This window comes from Pristis pectinata, chromosome 18 (assembly GCF_009764475.1).
Source record: "Pristis pectinata isolate sPriPec2 chromosome 18, sPriPec2.1.pri, whole genome shotgun sequence".
NCBI lineage: Eukaryota > Metazoa > Chordata > Chondrichthyes > Rhinopristiformes > Pristidae > Pristis > Pristis pectinata.
In genome coordinates, this window is record NC_067422.1 from 15,385,380 (window position 1) to 15,406,154 (window position 20,775).

The 20,775-nt window shown below is 38.7% G+C and overlaps 1 protein-coding gene across 1 annotated transcript in view; it reads right to left on the minus strand.

The window, feature by feature from the left end:
* LOC127580059 (lysosomal alpha-glucosidase-like) overlaps nucleotides 1-20,775 on the minus strand; it is a 44,918-nt gene that overhangs the window by 11,081 nt on the left and 13,062 nt on the right. Inside the window, exons 5-17 of the mRNA XM_052033222.1 lie at nucleotides 20,189-20,285; nucleotides 19,056-19,175; nucleotides 16,657-16,775; nucleotides 13,995-14,126; nucleotides 11,359-11,469; nucleotides 10,311-10,424; nucleotides 9,343-9,427; nucleotides 9,010-9,127; nucleotides 7,633-7,766; nucleotides 6,630-6,781; nucleotides 4,898-5,046; nucleotides 1,213-1,354; nucleotides 584-682 (exon numbers count right to left, since the gene is read on the minus strand). Of these exons, the coding sequence (XP_051889182.1) occupies nucleotides 584-682; nucleotides 1,213-1,354; nucleotides 4,898-5,046; nucleotides 6,630-6,781; nucleotides 7,633-7,766; nucleotides 9,010-9,127; nucleotides 9,343-9,427; nucleotides 10,311-10,424; nucleotides 11,359-11,469; nucleotides 13,995-14,126; nucleotides 16,657-16,775; nucleotides 19,056-19,175; nucleotides 20,189-20,285 (1,572 nt within the window). The remainder of the gene's footprint in view (nucleotides 1-583; nucleotides 683-1,212; nucleotides 1,355-4,897; nucleotides 5,047-6,629; nucleotides 6,782-7,632; nucleotides 7,767-9,009; nucleotides 9,128-9,342; nucleotides 9,428-10,310; nucleotides 10,425-11,358; nucleotides 11,470-13,994; nucleotides 14,127-16,656; nucleotides 16,776-19,055; nucleotides 19,176-20,188; nucleotides 20,286-20,775) is intronic.

Here is a 20,775-nt window from a genome sequence, read left to right on the forward strand (position 1 = left end):
TCCCACAGGGAAGGTACATAAATTGAGAGGTACGGGGTTTAAGAGGGGATCTAAGGAGGGGAAGTTTTTCCAGACAGAGAATGGTCCGAATCTGGATTGTGCTGCATGAGGAGGTAGTGGAGGCGGATACTTTCACAATGTTTAAGAAGCATCTAGACAAGCACTTGGATTGCTGAGGCATAGAAGGCTATGGATGAAATGCAAGTAAATGGGATTAGTTTAGGTAAGTACAACAATCAGCTTGGACACGCTAGGTTGAAGGACCTGCTTCTGTGCTTTACGACTCCATCATAGGAAGCCACAATACATACTGAACCATAGTTTTCTAATTCTGTAAATCGGAAGGATACAAACATCAAAATGTGTTATAACCCAAGTTGCCTGTGCCTTGCGGCAAAAGTGATCTTCTGAAAGTATTCAAGTACAGAATACGTTTAGGATAAAATTCATCTTTGGCAAGGGTGTGAAATAGTAAAAGTTAATCTGGTGGGATGTCCAACAAGGGGTGGATCTGCTTTCACTTGTTTTGCACTCCTGCTGTACTTAAACCTTGCTCCAGTTAAAGTTATTTGCATACACTTACTTGTATTGGCAAAATGCAGCCTCCTCGCACATGGACATTTATAGTATCCAAGGGTGCCTGTAGTACAATGTACTGGCCTTTGCTATGAACAGCAGAGCCCTAAACATTGAGATACACAGGATAAGACACGGATAGAGATATTAAAATGGAGACAAATTTATAGCTGAACACACACAGATAAGAATATGAGGTACATACTGGGGTTAATCTATTTAACTATATATGATCAACTACATAACTTCCAGGCTGTAGAGAAGTAGATTTTGAATGGAGTTGAAAAGTCCCAGCACTGGATATTGCAGCACAGTTGTTTTACGGTTCCTTGGAGTGGAATATTTTTAATGAATACCACCCCCCCCCCCCCCCCCCCCCCCCACCGCCTCCGTTGACTGTAACAAAAAAAATTCTGTGTAATAATTAGTTTAGTTGATGGCTTTGATGAGCACACAAACTTGCGGAGAGGCATGAAATGGGCCACTGCACAAATCAGCAAGGTCTTATTCGAATGACATCTCAGATCAAGCTGTGACACAAATGTAGGCACAGTAAACATGGGATAACTGATGTAGTACACCATCCATGATGACACATTGCAAGGTTCAAGAATGAGAGATGTATGACTCACTTACATTGTACAGATCATACCATGTAGTTGAGGGAAAATAGGCAGACACCGCCACTGTTTTAGGCTCTAATACTGGAGTGACAAGAAGGGCCTCCCCCAACATGAACTGACGATCAATGCTCCAGGTACTTCGATCTTGAGAGAATCTAAATCCAAGAAAGAGAATGTTTATTTATCTGTAATAACATCAACGCAATTGATAGAAGAGTTCATATGAAGTTACTTTTTTTTTCAAGAAAACTGTAAAATGTATACCAAAATAGATATTTTAATACTTTCCACAAAAATGATCTGGATGACGGAATCAATGGCTTTGTGGCCAAGTTTGTGGATGATACAAGGATAGGTGGAAGGGTAGGTAGTGTTGAGGAAGCAGGGAGTCTGCAGAAGGACTTGGACAGGTTGGGAGAATGGGCAAAGAAATGGCAGATGGAATACAGTGTAGGGAAGTGTACAGTCATGCACTTTGGTAGAAGGAATAAAGGCGTAGACTATTTTCTAAATGGGGAGTAAATTTAGGAATTGGAGGTGCAAAGGGACTTGGGAGTCCTAGTGCAGGATTCCCTAAAGGTTAACTTGCAGGTTGAGTTGGTAGTAAGGAAGGCAAATGTAATGTTAGCATTCATTTCGAGAGGACTAGAATATAAAAGCAAGGATGTAATGCTGAGGCTTTATAAGGCGTTGGTCAGAACACATTTGGAGTATCGTGAGCAGTTTTGGGCCCCATATCTAAGGAAGGATGTGCTGGCGTTGGAGAGGGTCCAGAGGAGGTTTACAAGAATGATCCTGGGAATGAAAGGTTTAACGTGTGAGGAGCATTTGATGGCTCTGGGCCTGTACTCGCTGGAGTTTAGAAGGATGAGGGGGGATCTCATTGAAACCTACTGAATATTGATAGGCCTGGATAGAATGGATGTGGAGAGGATGTTTCCAGTATTGGGAGAGTCTAGGACCACAGGGCACATCCTCAGAATAGAAGGACGTCCCTTTGGAACAGAGATGAGGAGGAATTTCTTCAACCAGAGGGTGGTGAATCTGTGGAATTCATTGCCACAGATGGCTGTGGAGGCCAAGTCATTGGGTATATTTAAAGCAGAGGTTGATAGGTTCTTGATTAGTGAGGGTGTCAAAAGTTATGGGGAGAAGGCAGGAGAATGGGGGTTAAAAGGGAAAAATAAATAAGCCATGGTTGAATGGCGGAGCAGTATCGAAGGGCTGAATGGCCTAATTCTGCTCCTATGTCTTATGGTCTAAAATAACCAATGGCACATACACTCAGATATACTTAGAAACATTTTATGGAACTGTGTCTGTATCTCACAGTTGAATTTCTAAACTCAGGTATGCTGCCTAGAACATTAGAAAGTGGAGCAGGAGTACATCATTCAACAGTCTGAGCATACTCTGCCATTCAAATAAGACCATAGCTGACCCGGTGCTTCCTATCTACTGTACTGTCTGATTCCCAAAATATTCTGATTCCCAAATCTATTCATCTCCAGTTTAAATCAACGTAATAATTGAGCATCCGTAGGCTTCTTCTAGCAGAGAATTCCAAAGATTCACAATCCTCAAAAAATTTTCTTTATCTCAGTCCTAATTCCTGACTACTTCTAGGCTCTTGATAGAGAAATAACGTTTTACTATGTACCTTGTCAATTCCTCTCAAAACTTTTTCTTTCAAAAAGATAACCTCTTACTTATTCTTTTAAGTTTCTGATAGTGCAGGTCCACCCTACTCAGTCTTTCATCACTGGACAGTCCTCTCATTCCATTTAACAAGCCTTAATTGCATCACCTTGGAGGCAACTATATCCTTTGTTTGTAAAGGAAACTAGAACTGAATACAGCACCAAAGCCTGAACAGTTGCTGCAGGATTTCCTCACACTTCTACACCAATCTCTATATTTTTGCATTGAAGGCGAACATACCATTTACTTTCCTAACTGCTCGATGTAGCTGCACATTGATTTCTGCCGTCACGGAAATTTACAACACAATCGAGCATTCAGCCAAGCCTGGCAATAAAATACTATACATGTTAAGTAACATACCAAATCTTGATCCATAGTTTCCACGTTATGCACTTCAAGAGCTCATCCAGATATTTTCAAAATGTATTGGGGCTGTTTACCATCATCAGCCTTTCAGATCCTCAGTTCCAGATCCTCCTCCAAGCTTTGGGTGAAGGAAAAATGTACCTCCTCCCTAATCCTTCTATTAATTCCCTTAAAACCAAATACCCTGGTTAATATCATCTCTGCTAAGGGAAACTGATCCTTCCTGCTCACTGTATCTAAGCCTAAATTAGTCCTACACTCAGAGAGATGCAGCACGAAAACAGGCCCTTCAACCCACCAAGTCCATGCTAACCATCAACTACCCATTTGCACCAATCCTACATCAATCCCTTTTTATTTGTGTCCTCATCAACTCCCTCCAGATTCTACCACTCACCTACACACCAGGAATAATGTACAATGGCCAATTTAACCTACCAACCCACATGTCTTTGGGACATGGGAGGAAACTGGAAAACCTAAAGGAAACCCGCATGGTAACAGGGAGAATGAGCAAACTCCAAACAGACAGTGCAAAAGGTCAGGATTGTACCCAAGTCTCTGGCATAGTGAGGCAGTGGCTCTGCCCCAATGTACTTGTATATACCTTGATTGAGTCTTCCTTCAGCCTCCTTTGACCCAAAGGAAACAACCAGTCCAGCTAATCCTTCCACCCCCAGAGGCATCCAGATCTCTCTGCACTTCATAATTTAACAGCTACTCACCTTTTAACAAATCTGATTTTCTAGTCTTCTTACTAAAAATGAATAACCTTACATTTCCTCATATTACAATTTGCTATCTATAACTGCCAATACATACTTGCAACTCAACATCCTCCTTACAGCTTGCTTTCCCAACTAGGTTTTTACCATCAGCAAATTTACAAATGGTGAAAAGCCCCTGGGCCAATGGAGCACTTCAAATAAAAAGAAAATCATCTCTTCCATTTAGGCAATATTACCAGACAAGTACAAGAAAACCATTTTTCAAAATGTGAACACCAAAAAAATCTGTAGATGCTGGAAATCTAAAATTAAAACAGAAAGTGCTAGAAGCAGGAATTTTAAAATAAGCATTTCTAGCATTTTGTGTTTTTACTTTGTTTTTAAGAAGGGTTGTGCTTCATATGCAAGCCAAAATCTAAAATATAAAGGACAATATAAACACTGGGGTTTCTGGTGACCCATATTTTAATTTGAAATCAACCCATGGAGAAAGTTTGATTTCAAATTAAAATACAATTAGATCGTTTAAAATAAATCCACAGCTCGGCATAGTGTGCTGCAGGTCATGCAGATGTCTCACAGTTTCAACAATCCAGGTTTGATTCTGACATCTGGTGGAGTTTGCATTTTCTTCCTGTGACTGTGCGGGTTTCTCCCGTGCAGTCTGATTTTCTCCTACATCCTCAAGGCATGCTGGTTGTTAAGTTAAATTGCTACAATAAATTAACCCTACAGTAGGCTACTGGTGGGAGAATAAGTGGGGTGTGAGTGAGCGAGAGAAGGTTACCAAGACAATAAGTGGGGGAATTTGGTTTGAGATCTAATATAGGCCAAATAGCTTACTCCTAACTTCATTGGCGTGCAAATACATTTTAAATACATCACTAAAAGGTGACATACTCAAATGACAGTGGCCGAACAACCATCTCTCCAGCAGAGTGTGCTTTGTGGAAAAGTGTGTAAAGAAAAGGCAGCAGCATGTATCTGGTGAAGAGAGCTTTCCGCATTGCTGATTGTGCTGACTCACTGAAGACATAAGGTTCTTGAGACTGAAAAACAAAACACACAGTCCTATTTTAACATTTGCTGTTCCCATTGAGGGGTAAATATTAACTCCTGCTTTGGTCTTCAATGTCGTCTAATTGATCAGTTGATAATTGTTCCCAATAGCTATCCACAGGAGCTTGCCAGAGAAGAGGTCTCAAAGTCAGGCTATTACATCTCTGGCAGAAACCCTCAGGCAAACTTTCAAAGGCAATTTCATAATGAGGGGATGGGGAAGATGGGGCTTTGGGGGTGGGGGAGTAAAAGTGGGAGGAAGTAAGGGTGGTTGGGGAAGATAGGGGTGGTGATTAGAATTAATTCAAATCTGTGAGATTCCTATCAATTAAAGTTAATTGTATTTAAGTGCTATGTATCAGCTGGGAGCTCTTCAGTGTCCATTTATGTGGAAGCAAGTTTGTGAATAGGATTACAAGTTTATCTGGCGGTGCACAGTACAGAATGTGTCAGACTATGTGTGTTTCTGTGAATAAAGGGCTTAATGCAACTATTGACTAGGCTCCAGTATATTCCCCTTCACCACATGTTGGTGATTGGTCCTTTTGGGTCACAAGTAACATCAACTCCCAATAGCAGCTTGGCAGGAAGCATGAGTACTAGTTACTTCCTGAGAAATGGGAACAACATCATCAAATTGTTTTAAAAAAAAAATTTCCTCCCAATAGTCCCCTGTAGATAGTCAAGTGCGACAGGAAGGCATCAAGTCTTGTCATGACTCCCCTCATGACCGTTGTTCTCCTTTAACAAAATTAAATCCTTAAATTAACAATGGATAAAATTTAATAAGCAGAATGCATAGCCAAAAATGTACTCCAAACATCGAGACTTTTGCATGCTAGGCAACTGCTACTGATATCTTTATCTCAAAGCTTCATTTGTTTCTTCTTGATTTTTTGAAAGCATGTCCTTCAGTCATGAAACTGTTATTGACAGCTGAGGAAATGTTTGTAACCTAGAAACCAATGGATCACAGTGAAGAAAATTGCATGGAGAGCAATAATGGAATTGTGGGGGAACTTCTCACACTCAATTGCACAGTTGAATCATGCATCTCAAAAATAAAAAGAACTGTATTCTTTGATCTTATTACAACATTTTTTCATGGAAATGATGAATGCCAAGGCAAATACAATACAAATTAAACATCTTCGGCACAACTCGTCCATGCCAACTGTTGTCCAGCAAGCTGGTCCCACCTGCCCAGCCCATAGCCCTCTAAACCTCTCCTATCCATGTGGCTGCTCATCCAGATGGCTCTTAAATGTTGCTAATGTGCCCACCTCAACTACTATTTCTGGCAGCTCATTCCAAATATGCATCATCCTTCGTGTGAAGAAGCTGCCTCTTATGTCCCTCTTAAATCTCTTGCCTCTGATCTTAAACCTCTTGTTTTTAGCACCCCCCTCCCTGGGAAGTCTACTTCACAGGTTATCCTATTGCATTAACAGATGTGCAGATCACATCCTTTCATACTGAACAAATAATGAACAATCAACCAATTTTCAATCCTTACATCTTACAGTATTAAATATTATTTTAAAATAACTCTTATACCAACTTTGATACTTACTGGTTGTTTCCAGGCATTGTGATTCCGCATAAATGGGTAAAATGATCCAAGCTGTGTCCAGCGCACACAGAGTTCTTCAGTGGTGGCTCCACCAAAACCACAGATATCCGCTCCCACAAGAGGAATTCCATACATATTAAACAGTATTACAGCTACAATGATAACACAAAAAGTTTTATCTTTCACATTTCATAGTTAAATCATACATTATTGACAAAGCATTGTTTGACTGTACTACTCTAAATAAAACAAAAATCAGAGCTTTATTCTCTGGTGGAACAATACATGCTGCATCTTCGGTTTTGCCAGAATGCAGAAACATTGGGGCAGCAGGAATTTAAAACTAGGAGAATTTTCATATACGTACAGGTGGCTAAAATACAACAGCAAGGGCAGAGGCTGAGAACAGTTGTTTGCTCCATCGTTAGCAGGTGAAGTTGCTTAGTTCATGGATTCAATATTTAAATAAAAATTAGGAAGTCTAGGTTTCGAAAAATGAAAGAGATATACTATATTGAACAACCTTTCACATTATATACATCTAGCTATGCATATTGTATAGATAATTCTTGTATGTCTCCATTAATCATGATATCTATGTAGTTTACAACAGTATTCTATCCTCAACAGCTGGTACGGACATTAGAAAGGCATAATAACATCTTAATATAAAATGCAAGACAAAATTAACATCTCAACTAACTTAAACCAATAATTCAAATGCTTCCTTTCCAAACACTCCATGGCTTTACATTTATCAGAGATAAAGGAAAAAGTTAGTTGCTTAATACCATGATCATGTAAATTATGTATTACGATTACTATTGCAAAGTAAAACTATATTCTAAAGGACAACATTTACAATTTTGAAAAGGACAAAAATATCCAAAAATAAGATCTGAAAGTGCTGGAAATGCTCAACAGATAGACAATATCCTTGTAGAAAGGAAGTTAGGGTTAACCTTTTAGGTAAATTTCCAAAACTTTATCTTAATACATATACCTGGGATGGTATAATACATGTCATTCCAGTTGCTTGAGATGTCCCCAGTCCAGTGTCCAGCATAATGACCATGACTGGGGAATGTGGACCGTGAAATCACAAAAGGACGTTTTCCAATCACCTTGATCAATGCACTAAGTTCAAGAAAGAAGACAATGTGCAACACATGTTGGGTTAAAATTTGCATCAACTGACCCCTGCCAATAAACTCTTCACTTTAGTTCAAACTATAGAAGTTCTCTTCAGTGATGCACCAACCTCACTGAAGTTGCTGAAGCCAGTCAGTAATGGATTTTTAAGACTAGTAGCAACACCCAAGGCCCTTTATTGCTGTCACTGTGCCATAACTACTTAATTTAAATGATTAGAATTTAGTCACGGGGTTCTATAGGTATGCACTATTCGTGCTTACTTACAGTATACTTCCTAACCTCATTTATAGAGCATTACTATGCACAGATTAAATCACATTTAGCACCTTGCACTACCACATTGTTATGTGTTGGAACTGATATTGCTAAGATTTGGAGAAAGCAGAAGCAGACAGGGAAGGTTCCAGAAATATTGCAAACCCCTAAGTGATATTCCACTCCAGGGTCTGATCAGATCAATCACTGGACAGCAAGGAGAACAGTGAAACAAGCTGTGATCCATAACAGGCTCTGGGGGAATGCAATAGCACTGGCTATTAAACAGTTGCCAAAGTCAACTTCAAAGTCGAGTTTATTGTCATATGTGCAAGTTCATGTCAAAGTCAAATTGTGTATAGTTTATATTTATGTTTTTTTTCTTGTGAATGCCACTTATATGATGTTATGTGCCTGTGATACTGCTGCAAGTTTTTCATTGCACCAGTGCACACATTGTACTTGTGCATATGACAATAAACTCGACTGACTTTAATGATGTTGATTCAAGGCCAAGAATCTTCAAATAATTTAAAGAATTTATCTGATCAGTAACTAAAACATTCAGACGGAGAATGTCTGAATTTGAAAACTGGTTCATGCTGAGTTGTCTGATCTCAGCTAAATGATAAATAAAAGCTACTTTTGACAATGGTGCCATGGGTTAGGAGGGGAGAGATAAATATGTTGTTCTTGGCTCCTGATCTACAGTCATGCTGCACGTACTTACTTGTGTGCATTCAGTGAGCCCTTTGCATCACTTTAAATTGGATTAGCTTGATAAACCCATTTTCCAAAGTTTGCACTTAAAGAATAGCTTTTTTGCTCAAGTTACTAGAGAGCAACCAGCAACTCAAAACTTGTGGTGTGAAAACTTTAAAACATTCTGTACAAAAAGCTTTGTCCTGTTACACACGATTGCACCCATGCCCATTAAAATTAATGCATAACTATTATAACTGTCACTCACTCATGAGTAGCAATGGCCTCAGTCAATCCATACAAGTTGTGCAGGTTATAATGTGATGACAGGTACAGTTTTCCAGTCATACACACTGTGCGAGACCTCAGATATCCTCCAGTTACATCTGCAGCAGACAAACAGACAACATTCATTTTCATAGTGAGCTGATTAAATTCTTGTACGTATAAAAATGTTGTAAAACAAGAACAAACAGATGTATCAGTGTGTAAAAAAAATGCAGAAAATGCCTTATCAATTACTCGAAAGAAATGGTCCAGGCATTTTGGTAGGAAAATGTTGAAAGATATTTCTTGCTTTTCATAATGAATTTGCTTTTACCTGGTACATAGGGAGGGTTTTCTAAATTGTTGTCTGGACAGCCATTCATTGCTCCATTAACAAAGTTGGATGGTTCATTCATATCCTGTGAAACAAGGAGTTCATTTTAGCCTTTCAGTAAGAGTAGCTCTATGGAAAAGTGCTGCTCGTGGTCAGGCTGAATGTTATCTTCCTTGAACAACACCCAGAGCACTGCCTTACAGCATCCTTCTCAAGCTCTATTCTCCATGAATAACCTGAATTTCAAATCTACTCAATTCTTAAAAACATGTTTGTGTCACCTGGGTATGCACAATTTTCAGGAATAAAGGCAAACTTCTCCATGGAAAACAATTTTCTTCCAACCTCTAATCTTAATTGCACCTCATGCACCTCACAAAATCGTGGTGCTGGATGTAATAATATTTATTCATGTTTGTGTATTTAGAAGACTTTTCATCTTAAATGTATGAGAAAATGCTGTACAACACAGTCTTGCTCTAAATCATATCAATATGTCTGAGCATGCCTGAATAACACTGCATCAAGGACTGTGCACTAATGCAGCAAGTGGCAGAAAATCATGCCAGTTTAAATACAAAAGTATCACCAGTGTTCTCATGGAAAAATTTCTCAGTGTTTTAATTACAGAAGAAAGAATGTTGTGTCTGGCTACACAGACACAGAGGCAAAATCTGGCTAACTGAAAGACTGGATCAATTCTACAGTCAGTTCTGTTCATGCCCATGTACTGCACTGGTTATAAACAGCCTTACTTGATAATCTTACATTACTTTGCATGTTAATTTTATGTTCAGCAATGTTTGAATAAAGAAATGCAAACACGACAGTAAATTTTTTGTGATAAAACTTGAATTATCATAAGCATATTGAATACAAGTTATAAAGTAACAACCTAGTGGACTTTGCACAGCTTTAGCAATTGTCTCATAGAACAAAAGATTTATGAACTTAGTTTACATACTTACAATCCATATTCCATCAAATGCCACCTGATCATGAAACTCCTTAATGTTCTCATACCACCAGGCCCGAGTCTCTGGATTTGTAAAATCTGGGAAGGCAGTTGGACCAGGCCAAACCTAAGCAAAGTAATCACAGCACAATTCAGGTAGGTTTACAGAGGCTGGGTGGAGAGTCAAATTCAAGTCCAGACTACACTGACAGGATGAGAGACTGTGGTGAGGTTGGAATGCAGAATGAGTGGGGACAGTTTCAAGTTCAAGTTTGATGTGGAAATGGGTTCCAATGCAGCACAGTTAAAGGTCAAAAGATGGCATGAAAAACGATTCTTTAAAGTCATGCCACATTAATAAGGTTCATCTGAAACTGCAACTGTGACAGGGTAAACTTAATCAAACCTTTCGACACTAAAAGATGCATAATGGTAATCTTAAGCCCTAAAAAAGGAGTCATTCTGCAGTCATTTTATTCCAAATGAAATTAAACTTCAGACTTCCTGTTCCAAATATCCAATAAAAGAATACAGAATGAACCTTGTTCTTTGTATTAAGTAGGACTCTCAGCTGTTTTCATGCAACCCTTCACTGTGTAAAAAAAAGATAAAATTTTAAGACATGCATTTCCAAGTCCATTGAACAACATACGCATCAGTGATTATTTTAATGGGATACAGTTGAAGTGAGTAGAACTGCAGAATAAATTGACTGCATAATCACAAATAACAACAATAAAAGTCAACAGAATGACATTTGTATCCACACACTGGGACTGAATTCATAATGTTTGAAATTAACAGACTTTTAATAGAGACAACAGAATTTTGGATTGAGGTGCTGTTTGGAGAGGCATTTAACGAGCTTACTTGTAAGCCAACAACTGGTATTTCAAGAACCGCATATGATATTTTCGGGATAAATATTTCTAGGATTTTTCATTTCTTCATGTGAAAGAGAGTTGGTTCAGTTATGCTGTCAATGTTAATTAACACTTGGTGAAATGTAAATGGAAAAATTGATTAAATGGACAAGACAAACTTCTCATTGCTGCACTGACCTTGCCTATTAATGGTTCATCAGTTTCATTTTTTATAAAGACACCTCTCTTTACGCCATCATCATATGGTTTGTATTTCCCTGTTCCCTGTGCACTGCTAATTCCTGGATCCTACAGCAGAAAGCAAAAAAAAGCTGTTACAAAGCACTCTTAAGGAAAATGGAGTATGAGAATTACTGCAAATATGCAAGTAATCATGGTAAGGCGAGAAACAAGGTACAATGGCACATGAAAAGATCAAAGGGCATATTAAGAGATCATTAGACAATGCAACAGTGTCTGTAATTTGGCTGAAAAATGACTCCACCCTCCATGGTCTTGATTCATCTATGAAAAATAGCCACAGATGTACAGGAAGTACCTGGTATCCATTAAATTATACTCTACCTAGAAATATCATCTTCAGATAGACTTTTGAAGGGGAAAAGTATTACGTCACAACCCCATAATGTATTGTGTTCCAAAAAATCAAAACAAACGGTCTGGAACATCTGGTGGTCAAGTGTCGTCCATTTTATCTGCCAAGGGATTTTTCTGCCATCATCCTGGTAGCGGTGTACATTCCACCCCTGCCAAATGTCAAGCTGGCAATGGAGGAGCTGAGCACCGTGATCAAGTCACAAGACAGCACACCCTGATGCCTTCCTGATCATCATGGGGGACTTCAATCAGGCCAGCTTGAAGAAGTCTCTGACAAACTACCAGCAACATGTCACCTGCGGAACCAGAGGAGCCAACACACTTGGTCACTGTTACAGCTTCAAGAATGGCTACCGTGCCATCCCACGCCTGCACTTTGGCAAGTCTGATCACCTGGCTGTGCTTCTACTCCCGACATATAGGCAGAGACCGAGGATCGCAGCACCAGTGGTGAGGACTGCGAAGGTATGGTCAAGGGAGGCGGAGGATTGTTTACAGGACTGCTTTGAATTTGTGGACTGGACCATATTCAGGGATATGGATACACCTTCAGATCTGAATGAACATGCCACATCACCGATTTCTTCAAGATCTGTGTGGATGAGTGTGTGCCGTTAAGATCATACCAAGTTTTCCCAAACCAGAAGCCCTGGATAAACCAGGAGATTCGCAGTCTGCTGAAGGCTAGATCTGTGGCGTTCAAGACCGGCGATCCAGAATCCTACAAGAAGTCCAGGTATGACCTATGGAAGGCCATCATGAGAGTGAAAAGGCAATTCCGTGTGAAGTTCGAGACCCAATCGGACGCACGACAGCCATGGCAGGGTTTGTTTGCCATTACTTCCTATAAGGAAGAACCTAACAGCATAAATGGCAGTGATAGGTACAGGAGCCTGAAGACCCACACTCAATGATTCAGGAACAGCTTCTTCTTCTCCGCCATCAGATTTCTGAATGGTCCATGAACCCATGAACACTACCTCATTATTCCTCTTTGGCAGTATTTATTTATTTTTGTAACTTACAGTAATTTTTATGTCTTTATGTCTTGCACTGTACTGCTGCCACAAAACAACAAATTCCACTACATGTCAGTGATGATAAACCTGATTCTGATAATTTTAAATTGATTTGCAATCTGTCATTTTTTAAAAATCATAAATCTGATTTTTAACATTTAGCTGAAGTAAGCAGCTCAAGTTCACCTGATAGATGAGAGAACCTGAAGTTTCCCTCTTTTCTCTTTTGTATTGCATGAAGAATCAACCACGTTTTTCATTCTGAAGTTTTATGAATTATGTTATCAATAGAAAAAAATCCAATACTGCAAAAACATTAAAACAAAATTTTCAGTTTGTAGAGAGATATGCTAAGGGAATTTTCTGAAGGCTCTGTATTGCAGACACTGTTGCAGACTACCGTGGCAGACTGGCCAGAGCCAAGGTGCAGGTTAAAGCTGTTCAGGTGACTCAAATGGAGACACAAGAGACTGCAGATGCTGGAATCTGGAGCAACAAACAATCTGCTGGAGGAACTCAGGGAGCTGAGCAGTATCTGTGAGAAGGAAAGGAATTGTCAATGTTGTTTCAGGGTTTCACGTTGAAACCCTGCATCTTGATGACCCTAAATGTCGACAATTCCTTTTCTCCCACAGATGCTGCTTGACGCACTGAGTTCCTCCAGCAGATTGTTAGTTGCTCCAGATGACTCAAATGCTGCAGTGGCACCTACCAGTCACTTGATGGTGTGAATGAGCTAAGTCCCTTTGAAAGTATTAATAAAGTTTTGGATACACCATTATGAATCACATGCTGCAATAACGATAATCCGTTTTATCCTCATTAATTTTATTTGAATAAGGATGACAAATTGCCCTTTATCCCCCCAAACTCAAAAAAAATATTAGATTTTGGATTGGGATGTTTCATATTAGAACTACCTGCAAACAGAAAAACTACTCCAAATTAGTACCTTACCAAATATCAACCAACATCTCACCCCAACACCTGCTTCCTCCCAGCATCTATCACCAACTTGTACTATGGAGAAAGCCAGAATTAAAAGCTATGTTAATGCAGGAAATGAAAGAAAATAAAATAAACATATCACAGCCCAGGGAGATGTATGACTGCTTTACCTTTTAAAAGTTTGAGAATCAAATCAATGGTTTCAATACATTTTTAATTCATGGATAATTTAAGCATTTATCTTCTTACCACAATCATGACATATTTTAAGCCCTTTTGGTGAAATTCATCCACCATCTGTGGATAGTCATCGAAGTACTGTAAGTTGTAAGTGAAGTCTTTCCTCCTGTCCATGTAATCTATGTCATTCCACTGTACATCCTGAAGAAAGAAAAATGATTAAGAAAGAAACAGTTTTGTCTCCTGCTAATGATCAATAATTTAGATGCGAAATATTCTTGTACTTTGAGCTCATTTCCCTGCTTGTATCATACATGAATCATACATTCTTGAGTCCAGACTAAAGACACATAATTGAATACATACAATTTGAAAAGGTCCCCCTTTACAAGAGAAAATGAACTACCTTTGCAGACTGTTGCCCAGCAGAAACAAAAGTGATTTTGTACTCTAAAAATTCTGCAGATTTAACTTTTTTGCTTCTGCCTAAAAAAACTAATGGATACAGTGCACCAACCCACCATCCTGTTCAAAAGTTTCCAAACTGAATCACTAAGAAGTCCAAACAGGCTGAAAACATTTCAAATGAAAAGAACATTTCAACTCAGCGATGTTCTTTGATTAACCAACTCTAGGAGCATTGCAACTGTATTGGCAAAAATGAAAGCACAGGGAACTAAGCAAGTTTGTCTAACCAGGAATTACCTTAGTTTGCAAAAATACATATTTGGAGCAGAGTGGGAAAACTTACAATGACTGTTCATCAACCAGGCTGAGTGTATGAGAATCAGTGATGCCTTTGAACATGGTGAACTTTACAGGCTCTGGTATATTACTGTCTATCTATGAGTGTATAAGAGTCATTGGGTTGTACAGCATAGAAATGTCTCTTCGGCCCACCGTTTCCATGCCGACCTTTTTTCTCATCTACACTAATCCTATTTGCCTGCATTAGGTCTGTATCCTTCTATCCCTAGCCTTTCAAGTGTCTATCCATATGTCTCTTAAACACAGTGATTCTATCCAATTCTACCACTTCTATCCCTAGCCTTTTCAATTGTCCATCCATATGTCTCTTAAACACGGTGATTGTATCTAATTCTACCACTCCTCTGGTCCTAGATATCAACTGCTCTGTGTAAAATAACTTTCCACACAAATCCCTCTTAAAACTCCTGCCTCTCACCTTATGCCTTCTTGTTTTTGATACCCCTACCATGGGGAAAAAGATTGTGACTATCTACCCTATCAATGGCTCTTATAATGTTATATATCTCCATCAGGTTACCCCTCAGCCTCCTTCACTTCAGGGAAAACAAGTCTAGCTAAAGTCTCCCAATCCAGGCAACATCCAATAAACCATAGTCAGGTCTACCATCTTGAAGCAAGCGCAACCCCAAAGACATCCAGCTATTCTCCCTTCCACAAGGGAAATAACTGCTCATTCGTCATTTGATAACTAATAATCCATGTACAAATCCTTACTTAACAAGCTGCAGATACTGAGACCATTTCACAAGTGGGCTAGTAAACATCACAGCACTCTACAAAGTGGATTGCCACCAAGTTCTTAACACAGTATATCCCAATGAATGGTGATGCTACTTACAGGGGTAATGTCTTGTCTAACATAGAACGGTACAGCACAGGACAGGCCCTTTGGCCCATGATGTTGTGCCAAACTAATTAAACTAATGACTTCTAATTAATCAAATCCCTCTTCCCCATACATTGACCATATCCCTCCCTTCTTTGCATATTCATGTGTCTATCTAAGATTCTCCTAAATGCTCCTATGCTACCTGTCTCTACCACCACCCCTGGCAGTGCATTCCAGGCCCCCACCACTCTCTGTGTACATCTCCTTTGTGCTCCCCCCCCTCACCTTAAATACATGCCCTCTAGTACTAGACATTTCAATCTTGGGATTGAAAGTCTGCCCTGACTTTTTAACTCAAGTCCAAATCAAAGCAATCAACAAGTTAACAGAATTGGAGATGATTTCGCATGGATGTAAGCTCAGCTGTTGGAATAGTTCAACATCTTTAAACAGGTGGCTGCACACTTTTACGACAATGTGCTTTACAGTTTTGCAAACCAAGTATAATTCAGCAGACACATTCTTTATAGAACCGCAAGTCATTATTGTTCATCCATGCAATAAATCAAACAGAAATGTGAGGCATAGTAAGTTCTTCCAACGATCAAAATGATCTTCCAGCTACACATTGTTCCAATCATTGAATATCTCCAAACAGAGGCAGCCTAACAAGCTCCTCTTGAAAGCAATACTGACTTTATTATTGATCTTCTGCAGTTCCCATTATCAATGACTGACCATAATTAGAAATTCAGATGGACTAGTCTCTTAAATATTGTGGATATCAGCGTCGAACTAAGGCTGGATATCCTGCAGTGGTTGATTCACTGCCCATCTTCCCAAGGTCTTTTCAAATTTATTTAGACAAATGGATTTTATGCTATCATTAACCTGACATGCTTTATGAGTGCAGCTCCAGTTACATCCAGGACATTTAATTGGCAACCTGTCCACCATCCCGAACATTCACTGCCTCCACATTCTTGGCCTCACGCTGTGATACAAGGATGAAAATGCTCATTTACTCAAATACGTTACTATAAAATATTATATGGACAAACTTACTTAGATGGTGTAGCAGTTCTGTGATAAGTTTTAAGAGTATGTTTTACTTTGAAAACTAAAAATCACCTGAGGAATGTTGGCTTTGGCCATATTCTCCACAACCTGTCGGGTGACATTTGTGCTCTTGTAACCAAATCGACACAGATGGAATCCCAGGCTCCAGTATGGGGGCATTATTGGGTAACCTATGCATTTATGAAATAAAATATGGGAAGATACATCATTATATAGTGATAAAAAGAAAATGATTTGAATTTGTATAGTACCTCCCATAACATCTTTATAGCTAATGAGCGTTTTCTTTGAAGTGTAGTCACTGCTGTAATGTTGGAAAGATAGCAATCAAGTTCTACATGGCTGTGGTAAGGACAAGATAATCTGTTCCATTCAATCATTGAAATTCATGACATGGAAGTAGACCCCTTAGTCATTTGTTTCCATTGGGACTTTGCTCAATCTTCAGCTTTATAGATTGAAGTACATCAAGTTCTCATCCAGGTATATTGCAAAGGTGATGAGAGTTACCGACTCAGCCGTTCTCAGGTATTGAACTATGGACCCCAATCCGCCTGGCTGATAAAAACATCTTAATCCTTCCCTTGTTGCCTTAATTCTATTCACTCAGATGAGGAAACATAGTATTTTCCATTCATCCTTTCTAGATCTCTCATAATAATGCACGTGTTCAGTAAAGTTAGTAAAGGGTCAAACTGACAATTCATGGAGCACTGGCACCTACTGTACAACAGGGGAAGAGGGAGTTGTTCCATGGTGGGGGTGGGGGGGGGGGGTGGCTGGTGGCTTCACTTGAACTGGGCTGAGAACAGAGTCCTTGCAAATTGAGTAACTAGAGTTATAGTTGAGGCTTTAAACTAAATTGTGCAAGAGAGGGTAGTGGTAAAATAACATTTAGAAAGTTGAGGAGAAAAGGCAAAACCATAGTTCAGGGAGGCAAAAAATGGGTAATGATTATCAGAGTTTGTCAGAAGTGAATAATGTATATAAAAATAATATAATAATTGAAAAAGAGTCAGGACAGGGAAAAATGGTGAAAAGACAAAATAGAATGCAAGTATCATTTGTAACAAAGAAGGTGAATTAGTGGTATAAACAGAAGTAAATGGGTATGATTTAAGGGTCATTACAGAGAAGCTGTTGCAAAGTAACCAAGGTTGAGAATTAAATATTCCAGGATATTTAATTTTTGGAAGAGATAGGGAAAATGGAAAAGAAGGTGCAGCAGTCTTGGTGTTAAAAAATGGGATAAAGATTAAAGGGAAAGGATCTTAGCTGAGAAAATCAATTAGAATTCAATTGGGTGAAGCTTAGAAACAATAAGGGGCAAAGAAACATTGGTGAGTTGTACATAGGTCCGTAAACAATAGTAATATAGTATGAATCAAGAAATTAGTGATGTGATATCAATATGATAACCACTGGGGACTTTAACCTGGACTGGGCTAACCAAGTCAGCGATAATATTGTGACAGACAGTATCATGAAATGGTTTTAGCAATCAGTGTGTTGAAGAACCAATTATGGACAGGCTATTTTAGATATAGAACTGTGATGAGTTAATGGATGATTTGGTAGTTAGGGGGATTCTAGGGAACAATGATCCTAGTACGATGGAATTTTATATAAAGACTGAAAGTAGTTTAGTTCATTTTTCAAGATTAGTAAAGCTAACGTGGCTTCCTGACAGATAGGAGAAGTTATGTAGAGAATAATGCAATGGCTGTGAAAGTAAATAAATTTTGATATTCAATACCCAAGAGGGCTGCAGAGGCTCAGTCACTGGGTACATTCAGAACAGATTAATAGGTTTTTTTTAGAAACAATGGGAATCAAGGGATATGGGGTTAGTCTAGGAAAGTGGTACTGACGTAAAAGATCATATTTTGATTGGCAGAGCAAGTACCAGGGCCAAATGGCCTACTCCTGCTTCTATTTCTTATGTTCACACTACTAAGATTGGCCTGTTGTTTATTGAAAGTGCAGTTAGGACCTGCATTGTGCTATTCTACGCTGTCTGAATCCAGTTCCATGTAGACTTATTGCTTCTGGAAATTCCACATACTCGTAGTTCTGACTGGAAAAAAAAAATTCCACCACAGAACTGCAACACGTATTTTACTAATTTGAGTTGTTAGGGTAGAGGTGTGGAGGGTGAAGAGGAAGATGTAGGTTGGAAACGTCCATTTTAGTCTTTATCAAATATTAAGAAAACCATTTGACATAATCATATTTTCTTTTGCAACTTAGTAAATTCTCTCTTGCTTCAAAGATTCCAATTTTCTTTAGATTTCTTAATATACCACAATTACAGGCCATTTTTCAATCTTACTATCTTAATTTTAGGTAACATTAACATTAATGCATAACAATCAGAAGACTAAGGATTACTCAGCTGTGAGGTAATTCTAAATGTTCATCATACTTAATGGCAATAACTTCACTCTTACCAATAATATCCATGTATTGCCTGATCACAGTTTTTGGATTTGGACCCAAGAACACGTAAAAATCAAAGATTCCTCCAATGGCCCTCCAGGTTAGAGCAGGGGATGGCTGAAGTAAAACATCTGGATAAAATAAAAATTATGTTAATTCTCGGTACAGCATTCACTTAATAATCATTACCACAATGGAAAATATAAACAGAATTATTTGTAATTCGTGATCTATGGAAAAAAGCACTTCACAAGGATGGGAAAGGATAGCAAGGAGATTTATGAGACTGATCCCATGAACTAAGGAGTTCAGTTATATGGAAAGAGTGGCAAGACCGTGGTTGGTTTCCTTAGAGCAGAGAAGATCAGTTGAGATTTGAACATGATGTTCAAAATCATTGAATATATAGTAGAATACAGACAAAAAAGTTTTTAGTTACAGGAGGGATAACTACAGATTTAAGGTATCTGGTGAAAAAAAAGGAGTAGAAACAGAATTATTAGCAACTTATTAAAAGGAATTGGAGAAATATGTGGTAAATTTAGCATAACGAAACAGCCAGGGGTGGGAATAATTTGATCGTTCTTTCAAAGAGCTAGCAGAATGACAATGGGCCAAATGGTCTCATGTTGTACTGTAGGATTTCATGAATATAAACCTTTAAGAATGCTGATCTCAGCTGTCCAAAGAAATGGCATACAAAACCTTACTTTGCTGAAAGATCAGGAAGAGAATCCGCTTTGAATACGTTGTAATAGTTCACATTTATACTTTTTGAAATTCACTATTGATTTGTATATACAGCATTTATTGCAAAAAGTGCCCACAAGGAAGCATGCAAGGATCAAGCACAAATTAAGCTACAACATGCAGGAATGACAAAAACTGCTTAATCTGTATTGCTGTTCAGCTACAAAGATAGCTTAATATTAAATAGTGCTATCAGATTATAAAAAACAAAGCACTGGAAGAACTCAGCGGGTCAAGTAGCATCTATGGACCCCAAGGGATGGTCGCATTTTGGGTCCAGACCCTGCATCAGGTCCATATTTTTGCTCCAGATTCCAGCATCAGCAGTCCCTTGTGCCTCTGTCAGATTATAAACTGGGTTCAATTTGTACATCCAAGCAGGCTAAATTCTTACCTTTGGCATTGCTGTTTAACAGGAAAACACCATGAGCTGACCCATCCTCTTCCATCACCAAATAAAAAGGGTGAGAGCCATATAAATTGGAATTTGGCTGCAAAACATGACAGTGTTGGTGATAGCTCGCAACAACATTTCTCACCTGGATTCATAATACATTTTCTGAAAATGTGTGCAGGTTTATTGTGAAATGAACATTTAAAGTTCCTCTTTACAAATTTTCTCCTCACAGTTTTGTAATACTGCATCAAAATAGGTTTTGTTCAGTGGGCACCAGGATCTCCTTTACAAGCCTGGGAATTAAACTGGAAGGCACATTTTATTTGTTAGATGGGCTGTCACAACTAAATATGTTTTCATCACCTGACATTCACACCACATGTACCTTCTTGCAGGGTGCTTAGCAATCAGAAGTGACAACACTTGTTTGATTTTCACTCTAATCATTTCCTTTAGGAGCAAAATTAGCAAGGATCTGCTCACTGTAGGCCAAGCCAATATTGTCTTGACTGGATCTTGGACACAAGATTGTATTTAGGAATTCTTAAGGCCACTGTCCAGGCACCAATTCTTTGGGAAAAATA